This window comes from Tupaia chinensis, unplaced genomic scaffold, assembly GCF_000334495.1.
Source record: "Tupaia chinensis unplaced genomic scaffold, TupChi_1.0 Scaffold000101_1, whole genome shotgun sequence".
NCBI lineage: Eukaryota > Metazoa > Chordata > Mammalia > Scandentia > Tupaiidae > Tupaia > Tupaia belangeri.
In genome coordinates, this window is record NW_006159565.1 from 2,881,891 (window position 1) to 2,898,836 (window position 16,946).

General features: G+C 41.5%; 2 protein-coding genes across 3 annotated transcripts in view; both read left to right on the forward strand.

Moving 5' to 3' along the window:
- The window catches only part of KDELR2 (KDEL endoplasmic reticulum protein retention receptor 2), a 25,922-nt gene extending 19,651 nt beyond the window's left edge, over positions 1-6,271 (forward strand). Inside the window, exons 3-5 of one of the 2 annotated variants that reach the window (XM_006143631.3) lie at positions 1,005-1,163; positions 2,682-2,934; positions 5,188-5,274. In XM_006143631.3, the coding sequence (XP_006143693.1) occupies positions 1,005-1,163; positions 2,682-2,934; positions 5,188-5,222 (447 nt within the window). In that variant the 3' untranslated portion in view covers positions 5,223-5,274. Of the gene's footprint in view, positions 1-1,004; positions 1,164-2,681; positions 2,935-5,187 lie in introns of both variants that reach the window. The other variant, XM_006143632.3, reaches the window with a different exon arrangement.
- Positions 6,272-11,430: 5,159 nt separating this feature from the next.
- DAGLB (diacylglycerol lipase beta) overlaps positions 11,431-16,946 on the forward strand; it is a 44,060-nt gene continuing 38,544 nt past the window's right edge. The window contains exons 1-2 of the mRNA XM_006143633.3: positions 11,431-11,665; positions 13,035-13,186. Coding sequence (XP_006143695.1) covers positions 11,571-11,665; positions 13,035-13,186 — 247 coding nt within the window. The 5' untranslated portion in view covers positions 11,431-11,570. The remainder of the gene's footprint in view (positions 11,666-13,034; positions 13,187-16,946) is intronic.

Here is a 16,946-nt window from a genome sequence, read left to right on the forward strand (position 1 = left end):
ATCTCTGCTCTTAGAATGTTTAATATGCTCAATACGCACATTGATTCTCTTGGCAAGAATCTTGCCCTTAACTTGTTTGTTCACAACAATGCCAACAGCATGCTGGGTAACATTGTAGACTCTTCCAGTTTTGCCATGGTAACATTTGTGGGACATTCCTTTTTGAACATTCCCTTAATGTCTACAATATCACCTTTTTTGTAGATTCCCATATATGTTGCCAAAGGAACAACTCCATGTTTTCTAAAAGGCCTAGAGAACATATATCAGGTGTCTCTCCTTTTTCCCTTTGTATTCGTAATTTTGGTTAATTACTGGAAGATGGCAGTTCCGGCCAAAAGGAAGCGACAATTTCTTATAAATTTTAACTTAACATAGGACCAAGCGACATCCCACCCCTCCTAGGTATATACTCAAAAAACAAAAATCAGTTTCACACAAAAGCTTATACACCCTTGTTTGTGGTAACTTTATCTACCATCCCCCAAAGTTGGAAACCACCACCTGTCCTCTAACTGGTAAGTGAGTAAACAAACTGTGATGCACCCATATAGTGGATTGCTATCTAGCTATACAAGCTAACAAATTATTAACATGTAACAAGTTTGGTTGTCTCTCACAGGGATCATGCAGAATTAAAGAAGTTGGACTCACATGGTGACATACTGTATGACTTCATTTTTATGGATTCTAGAAAGGGCACAATTCAGGAAAGATGGTGTCAGTGATTGTCCAGGGGTTAAGCTTGGAGTAGACTTGACTACAAAGGGGCAGTATAGAAGAATTTATAGGGTAATGGAACTGTTCCGTGTCCTAATTATGACTATATTATGTATAGAACTGTACACCCCCCAAAAAAGTACGTCTTATTATGTTTAAATTTTAAAATACCAAGAAAAGCTAAGGAAAATTCTCACCTTTCTGAATACATGCATGATGTAGAAAGCTGAGGGAGCCAAACAATCTTGGTATTGATAACCTGGTGTTTTTCCTTTTGTTTTTAGCTTATCTACATTGCCTGCTCTTATGCCACAGTGTACCTGATCTACATGAAATTTAAGGCAACCTACGATGGAAATCATGATACCTTCCGAGTGGAGTTTCTGGTGGTCCCTGTGGGAGGCCTCTCATTTCTAGTCAATCATGATTTCTCTCCTCTGGAGGTTAGTTAAGAGGGTATTTAGCAGTCATGTCTGCTTCCCCAGGTAAATAGACCTATTTACAGGTAATGTGGAGTTTTGTGGGGCTTTTTGTTATTGTTTTTCAGTTTGGCAAACTTGGTATAATATCCTAATCAGTGTAAGTTGTGGAGAAGAATAAAGGACCCAAGGGAGGATTGGTTGGGAATTTTCAGTGAAAGAATACAACATTTTTTAAGTTAGGAGGAATAAGTTTAAGAGATCTGTTGTACAGTGTTGGTGACTATAGCTAATGACTTACATTGTATTCTTGAAAAATGCTAAGAGTGGATGTTAAGTGTTCTCACCACAAAAATAACTCTTTGAGATAATGCATTTGTTAATTAGCTAGATTTAGTCATTCTACAATGTCAATATACTTCAAAACATGTCTTACAGGATGAATACATACAATTTTATCTGCAAAAATAAAGAAGAAAAAAAAAACACAATCTATCATTTTGATCACCCAAAAAGTGGATTTTAATTTAAAAGTTATAACACAGAATTAAGCATTCACGTAGTTGGTCTGCTGGTATCCTATTGCCTGGCTTACTATCATCTTGGAACTGTGTTTCGTTATCTTAATGTCTGTGGTACCAAATGCAGAGCCCTGCCTTTCTCGGTGTTTAAAGAATGTCCTCTTCTCCATACTCAGGCCCATATTTTGTTTCCTGTTCATGTACAGATGTTAGCATTTATGTTGTACATGTGAATCTGCTAAGTAGTAGGTAGTACTGCTACACTCCTCTCCTTTAGGAAAAGTGGTTTATGGTGCCCCAACAGTGTGCATTGAGGGAACCTGCTCCTGAATGCTTTTTCCTTCCCCAGTGAAGGGCTGCCACTTAGCATCCTGCAGTTTTTTTATTTGTTCTGCTGCTCTTGGCTATTGGATGGTTGCTGGAAGTGCCTGGATTTTTAAAAACACTTAAGGACTAGTACAATTCCTTTTGTCATTCGTGCGAATAAAGGATCACATTGAGAGTTTCTATGTATTTACAACTCTGATTTCTACCCCCTTTAACCATACCAAAAAAGCCTAAAGAATAAAAATAATGAAAATATCTAGATAGGAAGGAAAGGAAAGGAAATCAGCTGGTAAGGAAAAACAGCAGCACGGAACTGGAAGGAACTAAGTAGCAGTATTTTGGGCTTCAGATTTGAAGTGGGACAAATTTATCCAGGAGGTACATCAGATATAGATGCATTAAAAAATTGTACAGGGAAGAATAAGACATTCGAGAGATAAGTAATGAAAAATTCAAAGGTAAAAGCTTTCTAATTACTTGGCTTGTCCTTGGGTGTGCCATGCCTCTTAAATTTTGTTTGAGTTTCTCTAATTTATGCAGATGCCAAGCTGCTGTATTGGGCTAAGATACCAAGACCCCCTTCCTCCCAGTCTCCCCACTCTTTATATACTGTCTCATAGGAAAGAAAATGTACTTCCCACGAACTTACGGTGGGCTCTGGATCCTGACTGAAGCGTGCCATGTCTCTTGGCAGATTTTATGGACCTTCTCTATCTACCTGGAATCAGTGGCGATCCTTCCACAGCTTTTTATGATCAGCAAGACCGGGGAGGCTGAGACCATCACCACCCACTACCTGTTCTTCCTGGGCCTCTATCGTGCTTTGTACCTTGTCAACTGGATTTGGCGCTTCTACTTTGAGGGTTTCTTTGACCTCATCGCTGTGGTGGCTGGTGTAGTCCAGACCATTCTATACTGTGACTTCTTCTACTTGTACATTACAAAAGGTATGTTAGGTCCTGCCTGCTGCTGCTTTGTTCCTGTAGCCTCGTGTTCTTTTAGGAGGTTGCTTGCCCTGCTCCCTTGCCTGTCACTGTTCATCTGATATACTCATGAAACAGAGTAGGTTTCAGAAAATCTGTTTATTTTAATGAGAGACAGAGAGAAGAAAGGGACAAAGTAGTTTTTTGTATTGTTTTGCTTGGTTTTGAATGAGAGAAAGAGGTATTTTAACAGTCTTACCATGATCCTCTCACTCCAGCCTTACAGTTAGCTAGGACCACAGGCTTGTGTCACCATGACCAGCCTTTTTCCAGGAACTGAACCTGGGCCTCCCATGGGGCCCTAGCCTTACACAGTGGTCTCCAATTGTGGTTCGGTCCTGGGCCTGAGGCCTGCTTTCTCGCTTTCTCTCTCTCTCTATCTCTGTCTCTCTGGTGAACACATGTGCCCGATAGCAAAAAAAAATTTTTTTAAGATTTTTTAAGAATTAATTAATTTATTCATTTATTTAAATTTGACCAGAGAGAGGGAAAGTGAGAAAGCAAGCCACCAGGTCTAGGACTTGAACCATTGTTGGCCATGTGGGAATATCCAGTACCTTAACCACCATACCACCTGCTGTTCCCCGCCCCCATAGCAAATTTAAAAAATAATAATAATAGTGACCAGCAGATGGTGTAATTGCTGCGTCACTGGACTCCCATGTAGTCAACCTCTATTTGAATCTTGGACCCAGTGGCTTAAACTCATGCTGGGCACTTGTGCGTGGGTGCCCAAGATCCTGAGAGGAGGAGGCATTGTGGCATGGCCATCCCCCGAGGGGGTGATTTCTCGCTTTCTGTCTCTCTCTGTCTTTCTGGTGAACACACATGTCCTATAGCAAAAACCTCTCTAATAATAATAATAAATAAAATAAATTAAATAATAATTCTTAAAAAAAAAAACAATAACACCTTATGTATATTTTTGTATTCCCATGAATTTAGGGCATTGCACTTAACCAAAATCTGGTGAAAGCTAAGGTCCTTGGTCAGAAAAAAAGTGCATATTTATATATATGCACACAAATTTATACATACAGTTTTAGGGGATTCAGAAGCCCCTGAGATTCAGCCACCCATTCCAGGCTAAGAATCCCTGCTATACAGTAAATTTCCTAATGGTGGAGTTGGTAGGTATAAAGGTATTTCTCCTCACCTTTAGCTAGCTAGATTATATAGCTAGCTAGCTATATAACTTTTATTGCTAGAGGGCACATTTGTTCATGTGCATGAGAGAGAGCAAGAGAGCATCCCCCCAATAGGTCATAGTCCTTTTTCCTCCATTTCTTCTTATCATGCCTGCACACATATCCAATGTGTTTTTTAAGCCACCAGGACCAAGACTTGGACTGCAGTTGGCCATGTGGGGTCCTGCTCCCAATGTACAGCATTTAACCACTGCCCTACAGGACAGGTCCCTTGTTTTTTCTTTTTCTTTTTTTAATTTTTGCCAGAGGACATGTGAACTCGTTGGGGAGTGAGAGAGACAAAGTGAGAAAGCACTCTCCATGGGGAATGGTCGTGCGACAATCCCTTCTCCATCTTTCCCTCCATTTGGGCTTTTAGGTACTTCATGCATACATGCCCAGCATTTTTCTCAAACCACCAGATCTAAGACTTGAACTGTGCTGTTGATCAGGTGGGATCTAGCCACCACACCATGGCCTGGGCCCTTTGTCTCTTTTACTATCCAAAATTTCCCTTCTACATAAATTATATATATATATATATTTTTTTTTTTTTTTGAGAGGTTTTTGCCGTAGGGTGTGTGCGCTCGCCAGACAGATAGAGACAGAAAGTGAGAAATCACCCCCCAGGGGGGATGGTCACGCCGCAACCTCTTCTCCATTCTCCTCTCTGGATCTTGGGCACGCACACACATGCGCCTGGCGTGAGTTCTAAACCACCAGGTCTGGGACGCAAACCGTTGTTGACTACATGGGAGTCCAGCAATATAGCCATTACGCTAACTGCTGGTTCCCCATAAATTATATTTTGATATATTTTGATTAGGGTAAAAGTCATGATAAAAGATTGCTATGAATTTAGTGGCACTTTCACTTGAATTTGTATTTTGTTAAATACAGTTACTTATTAACTTGTATCTTACTATGTAGAATCTTATGTATAACAAGCTGCTAGAAATGGGAAGAAGAAAACTGTAAGCTTGTCAATATCAATAACCTTTTCTTTTTCTCTTCCTCTCTAAAATTCTAGTACTCAAGGGAAAGAAGCTCAGTTTGCCAGCGTAAGTGCCAAAGACCATCACCAGCATCTGTCCTTCAGGGTGCTCCGACAGAATTCTTACCACAGCAAAGGCATAAGATGCTTGATATGGAAAAGCAGAAACTTAACTCTTTTGTTGCAGATAGTCATCAGTGGCTCTGTAAGAACCCAGAGGAAAAGAACCAGAAGGTTTCTGTTTAATGCATCTTGCCTTATCTTTTTTTATTACTCTGTACAAAGATTTTTTTACACAAAAACTTAATGCTGTATTAATAAATTCAGTGTGTAGCTTCAATTGGGATAGCTCCAAAAGTGAAGATTTTGTGAGGAATAAGTGCAAACTTCTTTGAAATTGTTGATTCTTTGTGTCTGCAATGAAATTGTACACCTTGACAGTTGGTAGATAGATTATATATTCTTTCATCTATCAAACTTGCATTCCACTATATTTATTTTTTCCGAGATCAGTTGTATCTGTTTGAGACCTGAGACACTATGTTCAGTTCGGTATATCTGTTCAAATTTATTCCCACTGGATGAATCCTTCTGTGAATATCACAACACTACATTTAAGGATGGTAAGGATGATTTGCAAGTCTTATGGTTTTCATTACCAAAATTTTAAGATTCTGAATGTAGATAGTCTCATTTAAGAGTCACCAAAGGTGCCTGCCCCTTCCCCTGCTAGTGTCAGTCGAGACAGTCCTAAGTGTGTTGAAGAAGTCAGTGTGTAGAGGTTTAGGGCTGCTCACCATCTGAGTGTGGGATGGGAGGGACATTAATGATTATTTTGGATATTGGACTCTATTCCTCTGAGGAATGAAACACAAGTAGTTACCTATCACTTTAATTTACAGTTCTAAAATATTACTACAGCCATGTTCATACTCAGATTCAGTTTTTCATATCACTTTTAGGTGGTAAAATGATTTATAGTTTTTTTTTGTTTTGTTTTTGTTTTTTATTGGCAGCACCAATTACCATTCCTTATATTCTTTTTGTCTTGCCTTTTATTTTTTTCCTATGAAGCTCTTGCATGATTTGTGTTACCATCCTAAATAAACATCTTATTAAACATAGACTAAATTGTCTTTTTTTTTTTTTTTTAATTACTAGGCTTTTGGAATTAGGATGACATTTTTTGTTTTTCAAAGCTCTGTGGGGCTGCAAACATTTGAAAGTCCACTTAATCTACAAAGCTGTCTATATTTTATGAAAATATGAACATTTTTCCTTCTGATGGTTTATTATATTGATTTGCTACTTTTATGATTTTTTTTTGCAATGCACCATAAATATTAGTGTTGAATACTAACAGTGCTTACAACAAGAAGGATGCAGTATTTTTGCTTTCTGCATTAGAATATTTTGAGGAAGGAAGCTGGGTGGGTTTTATTTATCTAGTGTACGTCTTAACATCTCTGTAAACTGGCAGTACAACTCCATAGTAATTTAGCCTCCTGTCTTATCTTCCTCATTTTACTTTTTCCCACTTGCCTTATGTTTTTGCTTTTGTGTATCTGAAAATCTTTCTTTTCAGCATCCTAGTCTTGTTTTAGTCTCTGTGGTCTGTTTTCATCCTCCTTGGAAGATTCTAGGAGTTGGGAGGAAAGGTGGGAAATCAGTGGTAGTAAATCAAAGCAGACTGCTGGCTGCCCAGATTGGGGGTAGGCTCACACCTGTCCTTGTGCACGGAAATCAGATATTCGCTGGAGTATTCATTGGAGAGCACACTGCACAAAACAAGGATCTGGAACCTCAGCATATTAATGCCTTTTGTAGTCATTCTATCTAAGGAAAAATAAAATTTGCTAAAATGTTACCATTATTTTGTGGCCAAGCATGACATCTTAATAAATAGGGTGCCATTGGAGTGCAGGACTGGGCAGTATCTTTGCACATGCACTGAAACAAAGGCCTTGCGTGATGCGCCTTTTGAAGCACTGTTTCATAGTTACTTTCATTTCCTGAATAAAAGTTACCAGGTAATTAATGCTTTTTATTGAAGTGCTTTCTTCTGTGTAAATTTTTTAAAATGTAAGCATGGGGCGAGCAGGTGGTTTGGAGGTTAAGGTGGCTGGATCCCACATGGCTAACTGAATCGAGTCCCAGATCCAGTGGCTTGAAAATCACACTGAGCACATGTGCTTGTATGCCTAGAGTCCCAAGAAAGGATTGCTGTGTGGCCATCCACCCTGGAGTGATTTCTCATTTTCCCTCTCTGTTTCTGGCGACCACACATACCCTATAGCAAAACTTAAAAAAACAACAAGCATAAATATAAATAAAGCCAAGTTATTAAATTTGCCCAGTAAGTGATACTTGTATGAAAAGCTGCTGGTGGGCCAGCAGAGTATGGTAAAGACACTACACTCCCACATGGCCAACCATGGTTCAAGTCCTGGACCTGGTGGCTTGCTTTCTCACTTCAGCTCTTTCTCTCTCTCTCTCTCACCCCTTCCGTGTCTCTCTCTGGTCAAATGAAAATAAATGAATAAATACATAAAAGTAAATAATTCTTTAAAAAAAAAAGGAAGAAAAGCTGCTAGCTGGGGCCAGCAGGTGGTGTGGTAGTAAGGCACTAGACTCCCACACGACTGACGGCGGTTTGAGTTCTGTACTAGGCAGCTTGTTTTCTCACTTTACCTCCCTCTGGCCAAATTAAATAATAATATAAAATAATTCCTTAAAAAAAAAAAAAGTCATAGGCTGTTACAGACACCAATCCGTTCTTTGTCCCATTCAATCAGAGTAAAGTTTTCTGCCTCCTCACACTGGCAGGTGTGGGTAGAACAATAGTTTCTGTGTTTTCATTCCATAGGGTGCATACATGAGAGAGAGAAGGTACCCCCTAATGGGGCCCAGTTATGCTGCAGTCCCTTTTTCCTCTGTTTTTCCATCCCATCAGGATCCTGGGCACTGTGTACATGTACATTTACACGCATCTAGCATATTTTCCTAGCCCCTGGGACAATTTGGATCACTGTCAGCCATGTGGAATCGGGCTACTCGGCACTTAACCACTGCACTAAGGGCTATTCCAGGAACAGTTTTCATTGGAGATGATAGTGATCTGTGGGAACCCTAAGAACGCACAAGTTCTATGCTCAAACTTAGGTTGAGTCCTGGTTCTTGCACTTGTAGCTCCCTGGCCATGAGTTAATATGAGCCTTGCGACCCCTTCAGTTACATGGAGAGACTGCTGCTGCAGAATTTCTGTGACCTTTGAGTGGGCCACTGTCGGTACAGCTCAGCGCAGAGCTTGGTACATGTTCTGTAATCACCTTGGCGACCCCCATTCCCTTCCTGTTTTTTGTACCAAGCTTGATGAGGATACTTTTTACAGTACTAAAGTAATACCCCAGATCTCTATCCTAGTTTTGCCTTGGGTACTTAAGCAGTGGCAGTATTGTGCAAAGACCATTTTACCTTGACTCTTACCAAAACAGAATGAAAATACAGAACCTTGGGATCAGCAGTTGGCATAATGACTATGTCGCTAGACTCCCATGTAGTCCACTGTGGCTCCAGTCCTGGACCTGGTGACTCAATCTCACGCAGGGCACGGGTGCATGCATGCCTAAGATCCTAAGAGGAGAATGAAGGAGAAGGGATTGCGGTGTGGCCATCCTCCCTGGGGGGGGGTGATTTCTCCTTTTGTCTTTCTGGTGAACACACGTACCCTATAGCAAAAACCTCTCCAAAAAGAAACACCAAAAAAATAAAAAACTAGTAAGTATATAAATATATGTACACTTATTAGACCTTTACTGATATAAAGGATGTTCTGGGGATTTTCCAAACCACCCTCTAGTTCAGTGATTTATGTAAGCACTCAGAAAACTTGTTATACTTGGGGCCAGCAGTTGGCATGCTGGCTAAGGCGCTGAGATTCCCACATGGCTGACCATGGTTTGAATCCCGGACCTGGCAGCTTGCTCCTTCATCCTCTCTCTCTCTGCCTGACTTTCTCTGGCAAAAACTCATGTGAATAATAATGATAAAATAATTCTTTTTTTAAAAAAAATAAAAGCAGTTACGGCTGCAATTTTTTTTAAAAAGAATTATTTTATTTGGGGCCAGCAGTTGGCATGCTGGCTAAGGCGCTGGGATTCCCACATGGCTGACCATGGTTTGAGTCCCAGACCTGGCAGCTTGCTTCCCCTCTCTCTCTCTCTCTCACTCTCTCTCATCAAATTTAAATAAATAAAGTTTAGGGAAAAAAAGAATTGTTTTATTTAACTTTATTTATTTATTTATTTAAATTTGACCAGAGAGGGACAGAGTGTGAGAGGGATAGAGAGAGGGAAAGTGAGAAGGCAGGCCGCCAGGTCCGGGACTTGAACTATGGTCAGTCACATGGGAGTCCAGCACCCCCAACCACCATGCCACCTGCCAGCCCCAAAGGCTGCAGTTTTTTACAATGAAAGAATATAGATAAAATCAGCAAAAGGAGGGGCCAGCAGATGGCATTTCCGTAATGGCTACTTCGCTAGACTACTATGTAGTTGAGTGTGATTCGCGTCCTGAACCCAGTGGCTTAAAATTCACACTGGCGCGTGTGCATGCGTGCCCAAGATCCTGAGTAGAGAATGGAGGAGAAGGGACTGTGGTATAGCAATCCTCCAGTGGGTGATTTCTTGCTTTCTGTCTGTCTGTCTCTCTCTGGAGAGTGCACGAGCCCTATAGCAAAAGTATAAAAACAACAACAAAGCCAGGTGGTGTAGTTAAGAGCACTGGATTCCCACATAGCTGACTGTGGTTCAAGTCACAGACCTGGAGGCTTGCTTTCTCACTTTCCCTCTCTCTCTCTCTCTCTATTCCTCTCTAGTCAAATTTAAATAAATAAGTAAATAAAAATAATTCCTTTTAAAAAATCCGTAAAAGCAAAAAGTATAGAGAGCAAAGTCCAGGAGGGACCAGGTACAAGCTTCCAACTGTCTGCACAGTGGAGTCTTAAACATTTCTCCCATCAGCAATATGTGACAACATGCACGAAGTACTGCCAACCAGGTAAGTTCGCAGGAGCCTTGGTGTCTAGGTTTTTTACTTGAGGTTAGTCATGTAGGTGTGGAGCACCCTTCTAGTTGACCCTACCTACTCAGTCTCCACACTTGCCACCCACCAAACTGACACAGCATGGCGTACAGCCCCTAACTTCCACTCAACCCCAGCCTCTTAGTGCCTCCACCTACTCTTGACATTTGTTTAATGAGGTTATTCATTCATCAAGTATTAAATATATGCCGATAATGTGTTCTATTGCATACACAGCTGTGAACAAGATTGGTAAGGTGCCTACATTCATGAAACTTACACTCTAAGGGAGGGGCTAAGAATAATGAACGTAAGTCAAAGAGTGATTAAGTGCAATGAAGAATACTAAAGTAAGGTAAGGAGTAGAAATTGATGGCTGTGCTGTTTTACATCGTGTCTGGGGAGGGCCTCTTAGAGGCAGCGACACTTGCACTGATGTTGATAGAACCAAGGAACAGAAATACCTGCAGGAGGTACACCCCTGGTGAAGAAACAGGCAAAGTGAAAGCCCTGGGATGAGAAAGAGCTTGAAGCATTTCCGCGCCACGGAGCAGACCAGGCGGCAGGTGTTGCGTGATGAAGAGAGCTAGTAGTAATCCTAACACAGACAGATAAACATGCGATTACAAACTTTTCATGCGTGACTACCCGGGATAGGCCTCTGAGAGGGGGTGGAGCGTATTTCGTGCCCAAAGTGCAGCTTTGGGAGGTCCTAGGGGAAGGATGTGCCTAGTCGACCGTCCAGTGTGCAGGTGTAGCAGGGGCAGGGCAGAACGAGGAAGAGCAGTGAGGATGCAAGAAATGAAAGTGGCTCACATCAAGATGGGGGCGATGGAGATGCTGAGAAGTGGTCAGACTCTAGCTCCAGGTGCCAGGCGAAACCTCTGACTGAGGTCCTACCTTGGGGCTCGTTATAGCTACAGCGGGAACACCGAGGCGGCAACATGGGCACATGCTTGGAAGTCTCACGACTCGCCATTAACAGCCATTGGTCTCTAGGCTAGTAAACCCTTAGGGTCTGAACAACCTTCACCTAAAAATGGAAAAATGAGTTGCCAGAACCTATTTCACAGATCTGGAACCTGCATAAAGCCAGCCCAGGACTCCAGAGTCAGTGTATCTGCGCAGGCGCAGAGGGCGGCGGCGGCGACGGCGGCTGCGTGGGACTAAGTGCGCGTGCGCGGGTCTCGGCCTTAGTGTGAGCATGCGCAAGGACCGGCTCTCGCGCGTCCCTGTCCTGGGCCGCGGTTGGTTTGGCAGAGACCGGAGAGCACCGGGCAGCAATTGGCAACCGGCGCGCGGGGACTGGCCTGAGGACCGGTGGCAGGGCCTTCACCATGCCCGGGATGGTGCTCTTTGGCCGGCGCTGGGCCATTGCCAGCGACGACTTGGTCTTCCCCGGGTTATTCGAGCTGTTCCTGCGAGTGCTATGGTAAGGACGGTCGCCCTGCGGGCTGCTGGACCGCGTCGAGGAGGGAGCGGGCTGGGACCGCGAGCTGTCCTCTTGAAAGAGTGATAAAAGTCGCCGCTGTACTGAGCGCTGCCGCGGGCCCAGCCGTGCATTCTCTTATTTAGTGCTTACTACCGTCCGAGGTGGTGGGTGCTGTTGCTGTCCCCAATTTACAGAAGGCAAACAGGCCCAGAGAGGGCAGGCTGTGCCCGGAGTTACACAGGGGGTCCCGGACGTCCCCGCTTTAGGGCTCTAGCATCCCTTCTTGTGCAGCGCTATTGGGAACCGCGAGAACGTCATTGCCGACTAGAAGCCATGGCCCTGAGGCTTGCTTCATCAGCAAAGCATCCTGCATCTGCAAAATGAACGCTAGGCAAAAATACCCTCCAGTGCTATTCTTGAGCTGGTTGCGGCTAAATTTCATAAGCAGATGGGCTCGATATACATTGTTGACTTCAGAGGGTTGAGTCAGTGGGAAGTGGCGTTGGTGCATTAAGTCTGTTTCCAGAGGGTATGGGCAAGGAATAATATTGTTATGAAAAAGTACATCTTGAGGGGAAATGAATGTTAAAACATGACATGAGTGCTTCGCAGGAATTTTATAGTTGTGAGGGCCAGATATTTCTGAGATCATTTTGCCACTGTTAAAATTTCTGGACAGCCCTAATATCACAAAATTGACCAAAACTTAAAAAGTTATCTAGTCCAATTTCATTTCTGGGCTTGAGTCCTTAATAGGGCTTTCTTTCCAAGTGGTGATCTGGCTTCTGCTGAAATACCTCTAGGGTTGGGTCACTGCTATTTCACATGGCTCAGTGATAGCTTTCATTGTTGTGCAGTGAATTACAAAAATGTAGTTGTGAGGCCACAATCTTGCACCTTGCGAGTTCTGTGTTCATCATGGAACTTCGTCTTTGTATTGCTTATTCCCCACCCTGTTGATTTTGTATTACACACAGCAGATTACAATGTGTGCTGGTCAATCCACAGAAGTAATTTAGCAAGCATATAGTTTGTTAGTTTACTAGTTGTGCATTTTTAAGTCATGATGGGACTGTTTTCCAGGGACTCACATTATCCTTGTTTGCTATGGCTTTAAATGCCTCTCATGGATTATAGCAGGCCTAAAAATAAGAACAAGGATATAAAAATGGAAAGCTTACAACTCATAAAAAAGAAAGTCACACTCTTGAGTTTATTATTCCTTAGTAGATTTTTTACTGTTGAAGATTATATCCCAAGATTGAATCTTGCCTTGTTCTGGAAAATATGAACTCCTTTTATTTCTTTATATCATGTTATATAAGGCAGCTCCTGGATTTCATTTCTGGTCCTTCTTGTTTCTTAACAGGTGGATTGGCATTCTGACTTTGTATCTCATGCACAGAGGGAAGCTGGACTGTGCTGGTGGAGTCCTGCTCAGCAGTTACTTGATCGTTCTTATTGTTCTCCTGGCAGTTGTTATATGTAACGTGTCAGCCATTATATGTGTCAGCATGAAAGGTAAAGAGTAGCTTTCTCCTATTTTTATAAAAATCACAATAGCTTTGGAACCAGTGGATGGCATAATGGTTACGTTGCTAGACTTCCGTGTAATCGACTGCAGTTCGAGTCCCGGATCTGGCAACTTAGAACTCATGCTGGGCGCTTGTGCATGTATGCCCAAGATCCTGAGAGGAGACTGGAAGAGAAAGGATTGTGATGTGGCCATCCCCTTGAGGGTGATTTCTTGCTTTCTGTCTCTCTAGTGAGCACACATACCCTATAGCAAAAATCTCTCTCTCAAAAAAGAAAAAAAAAATTGGAACAGCTTTATTAAGATAAAATTTTCACAGTATATACTGGGTTGCCGGAAAAGTCATGATGCTTTTAAAGAGTCATGACTTTTCTGACAACCCAATAGTCCACCCATTTAAAGCATACAATTCAGTGGTTTTTAGTATAGTCACAGAATTGTGCAACCCCCAACACAATTAATTTTAGAACATTTTCATTACTCACAAAAGAAATCTGGTGGGAACCAGCAGTTAGCGTAATGGCTATGTCGCTGGATTCCCACGTAGTCAACCGCGGTTCGTTTCCCGGACCCGGTGGCTTAAAACTCACGCCGGGCGCGTGTGCATGCGTGCCCAAGATCCCGAGAGGAGAATGGAGGAGAAGGGATTGCGGCGTGACCATCCCCCCTGGGGGGTGATTTCTCGCTTTCTGTCTCTATGTCTCTCTCTGTCTGTCTGGCGAGCGCACGCGCCCTACAGTGAAAATCTCTCCAAAAAAAAAAAAAAGAAATCTGGTAAGCATTAGCATTTACTTCTTATGTTTTCTCAAATCCTCTGTCCCTAGGCATCCACTAATCTGCTTTCTTACTTTTTTAAGACTTATTTAATTTTATTTATTATTATTATTTCAATTTTTTATAGGACACGTGTATTCACCAGAGAGAGACAGAGAAAGGTGGAGAGAGAGGAGGGGAGAAAGAAGGCGAGAAAGCAAGCTGTCAGGTCTGGGACTCAACCTGTAGTCAGTCATTTGGGAGTCCAGTGCATTAACCACCACAACACCTGCTGGCTTTTCACTAATCTGCTTTCTGTCTCTACACATTCTCCACATGATGTAAATCAAATTATTATTCCCTGTGTAGTCTTTTGGTCTGGCTTTTTAAACATAGCATAATGTTTTCAAAGTTCATCATGTACACGTATAAGTACTTCATTTCTTTTATGGTTAAATAATACTACATTGAATTGCATTTACTTATTAATTTGTCAGTTGGTGGACATTTGGACTGTTTCTATCTTTAGCTATTACGAAAAATGCTATGAACATTTGCATATGAGTTTTCGTATAGATACATGTTTTATTTCTTTGGGGCATATACCCAGGAGTGGAATTGCTGGGTCGTATGTTAACTCTCTGTTTAACCTTTTGAAGAATGCAAGTCTTTTCCTAGCAGTGGCACTGTATTATAGTTCTACAAAGCAGTGTATGAGGGTTCCAGTTTCTCAACACACTAACCAATGCTATTATCTGACTTTTTGTTTAGAGCCTTCCCAGTGCGTATGACTTGGCAGCTCATCATTGTTTTGATTTGCATTTCCTTGATGGCTCATGATGTTGACTATCCTTTCACATCCTTATTAGCCATTTGTATATCATTTTCGAAGAAATGGCTATTCAGGTCCTTTGCCAAATTTTAAACTAAATTATTTATAATTTATATTTTATTAATAAGTTGTAAGACTTACACTTTTTTTTTTTTTTTTTTTTTTTTTTTTAGATTTTTTCCCTGAATAATTTGTTAGGCTTTTTTTTTTTTTTTTTTTTTTTAGATTTTTTCCCATCAAGCATGTGTGCTTGCCCGAGAGAGAGAGAGAGACAGAAAGAGAAGGAAAGTGAGAAAATCACCTCCCAGGGGGGATGGCCATGCCAGTCTCTTCTTAATTCTTCTCAATTTTTTTGTTTTTAAAGAATTATTTATTGGGGCTCCGGACTCTCACACGGCCAACCATGGTTCTAGTCCCAGACCTGGCAGCTTGCTTTCTCACTTTCCATATCTCTTCCTGTCACTGCCCCTCTCTGGTCAAATTAAACTAACTAACTAACTAAATAAATAAATGTATAAATAAAGCTAAATAAAATAAGTGTATTTTTAATCTTTTTTAAAGCATTATTTTATTTAATTTTATTTATGGTGATTATTATATTTAACTCACTAGAAAGAGGGAAAGTGAGAAAGGCCACCGAGTCTGGGACTCAAACGGCGGTTAGTCATGTCGGAGTCCAACGTCTCAACCACCACTCTACCTGCTGGCCCCTCCATCTTTTTCTTGGGATGCTGAGTTTGCACACACACACACCCACCATGTTTTTCAAGCCACCTTGGAACCATGGAGTTGGCTGTGTGGGATTCAGCAATTTAACCACCATACTATTTGCTGGTCTCAAGTTACATCTTTTTTTAAAAATTATTTAATTTTATTTATTATTATCAACCACTCTGCCACCCGTCAGCCCTTTGAACTATTCTTATTTAAAAAAAAAAAAAAAGAATTATTTTATTTAACTTTATTTACTTACCTATTTTAATTTGACCAGAGAGGGACAGAGTGAGAGAGAAAGAGAAAGGGGGAAAGTGAGAAAACAAGCCACCAGATCTGGGAGTAAAACCACAGTTGGCCATGTGGGATTCCAGTGCCCTTAACCACCATGCCACCTGCCAGCCCCCCTTTCACCTATTAATATTTTAAATGGCCACTTTTAACTGAACCAGATTAGCCTCCAGTTATATCGCCCCCACATTGGGGGAATCTCTCTAACACTTTACCAGGCTCTCTCACGGCTCTAGGGAACCTACCCACCTGAGGTTATCATCAGCACCCATCTAGCACCTTTAACCACCATGCCACCTGCTGGCCCCCTTACACCTATTCTTAATGATAATTTTGTCCTACATGTTACTGTTATCTGCAATCACTTTTCTTTTTTTCTATAACTATTTTATTTATCATTATTTTTTAATTTGCTACATGATACATGTTCACAAGATAGAGAGAGGAGAGAGAGAGAGAGACAGAGAAAGTGAGAAAGCAGGCCACCAGATCTGGGACTCAAACTGCTGTCGGCCATGTGGGAATCCAGCACTATAATCACCATGGCATGTGCTGGCCTCTCTGCAGTCACTTTTCTGAGACTGAAAATATTGGAAACCATCTTTATTTGGTTGCTCTGGTTCAAGGAATGAGCTGAGCACTCTGATGACTAATGAAAAGAATACATTAGTCAATAAAAATGCATCAGGCGGAGTTAGGGCTCTATGGCATGTCACCACCTATCATTTTGGTATTTTATCACTTCTTGTATTGGAATGTAGGAGGCATGCTTATCAGATTGTAGGTGATGAGAATAAACTGGTAGGCAATAGCTATTATGTTGAGTGACAGAATGAAGATCTTTACAGTCTGGAATCATGGAATGAAATGTAAAAGGTGTTAGCTCATGGAAGAAACAGGAGGTGAGAAGCATTAGTAGCAAAGTGTTTTTTGAAGAAAAGGACCTTAGGGTTTCAGATGACCTGCAAGTCTGGCATGTGCCCACCTACTATAGTAATATATAGAAAATAGATCCCTAGGTATTTTAGTATACTTCTAAACCATGGATGAACAGGGTCTGGATTGAAGAAGGTCCCAGTTCTGTGGTCTCTGTCAGCCCCCAAATATGAATTGTCACTAGTGCTAGATGCTGAGAAGAGAAAGAGACTTCATGTGTA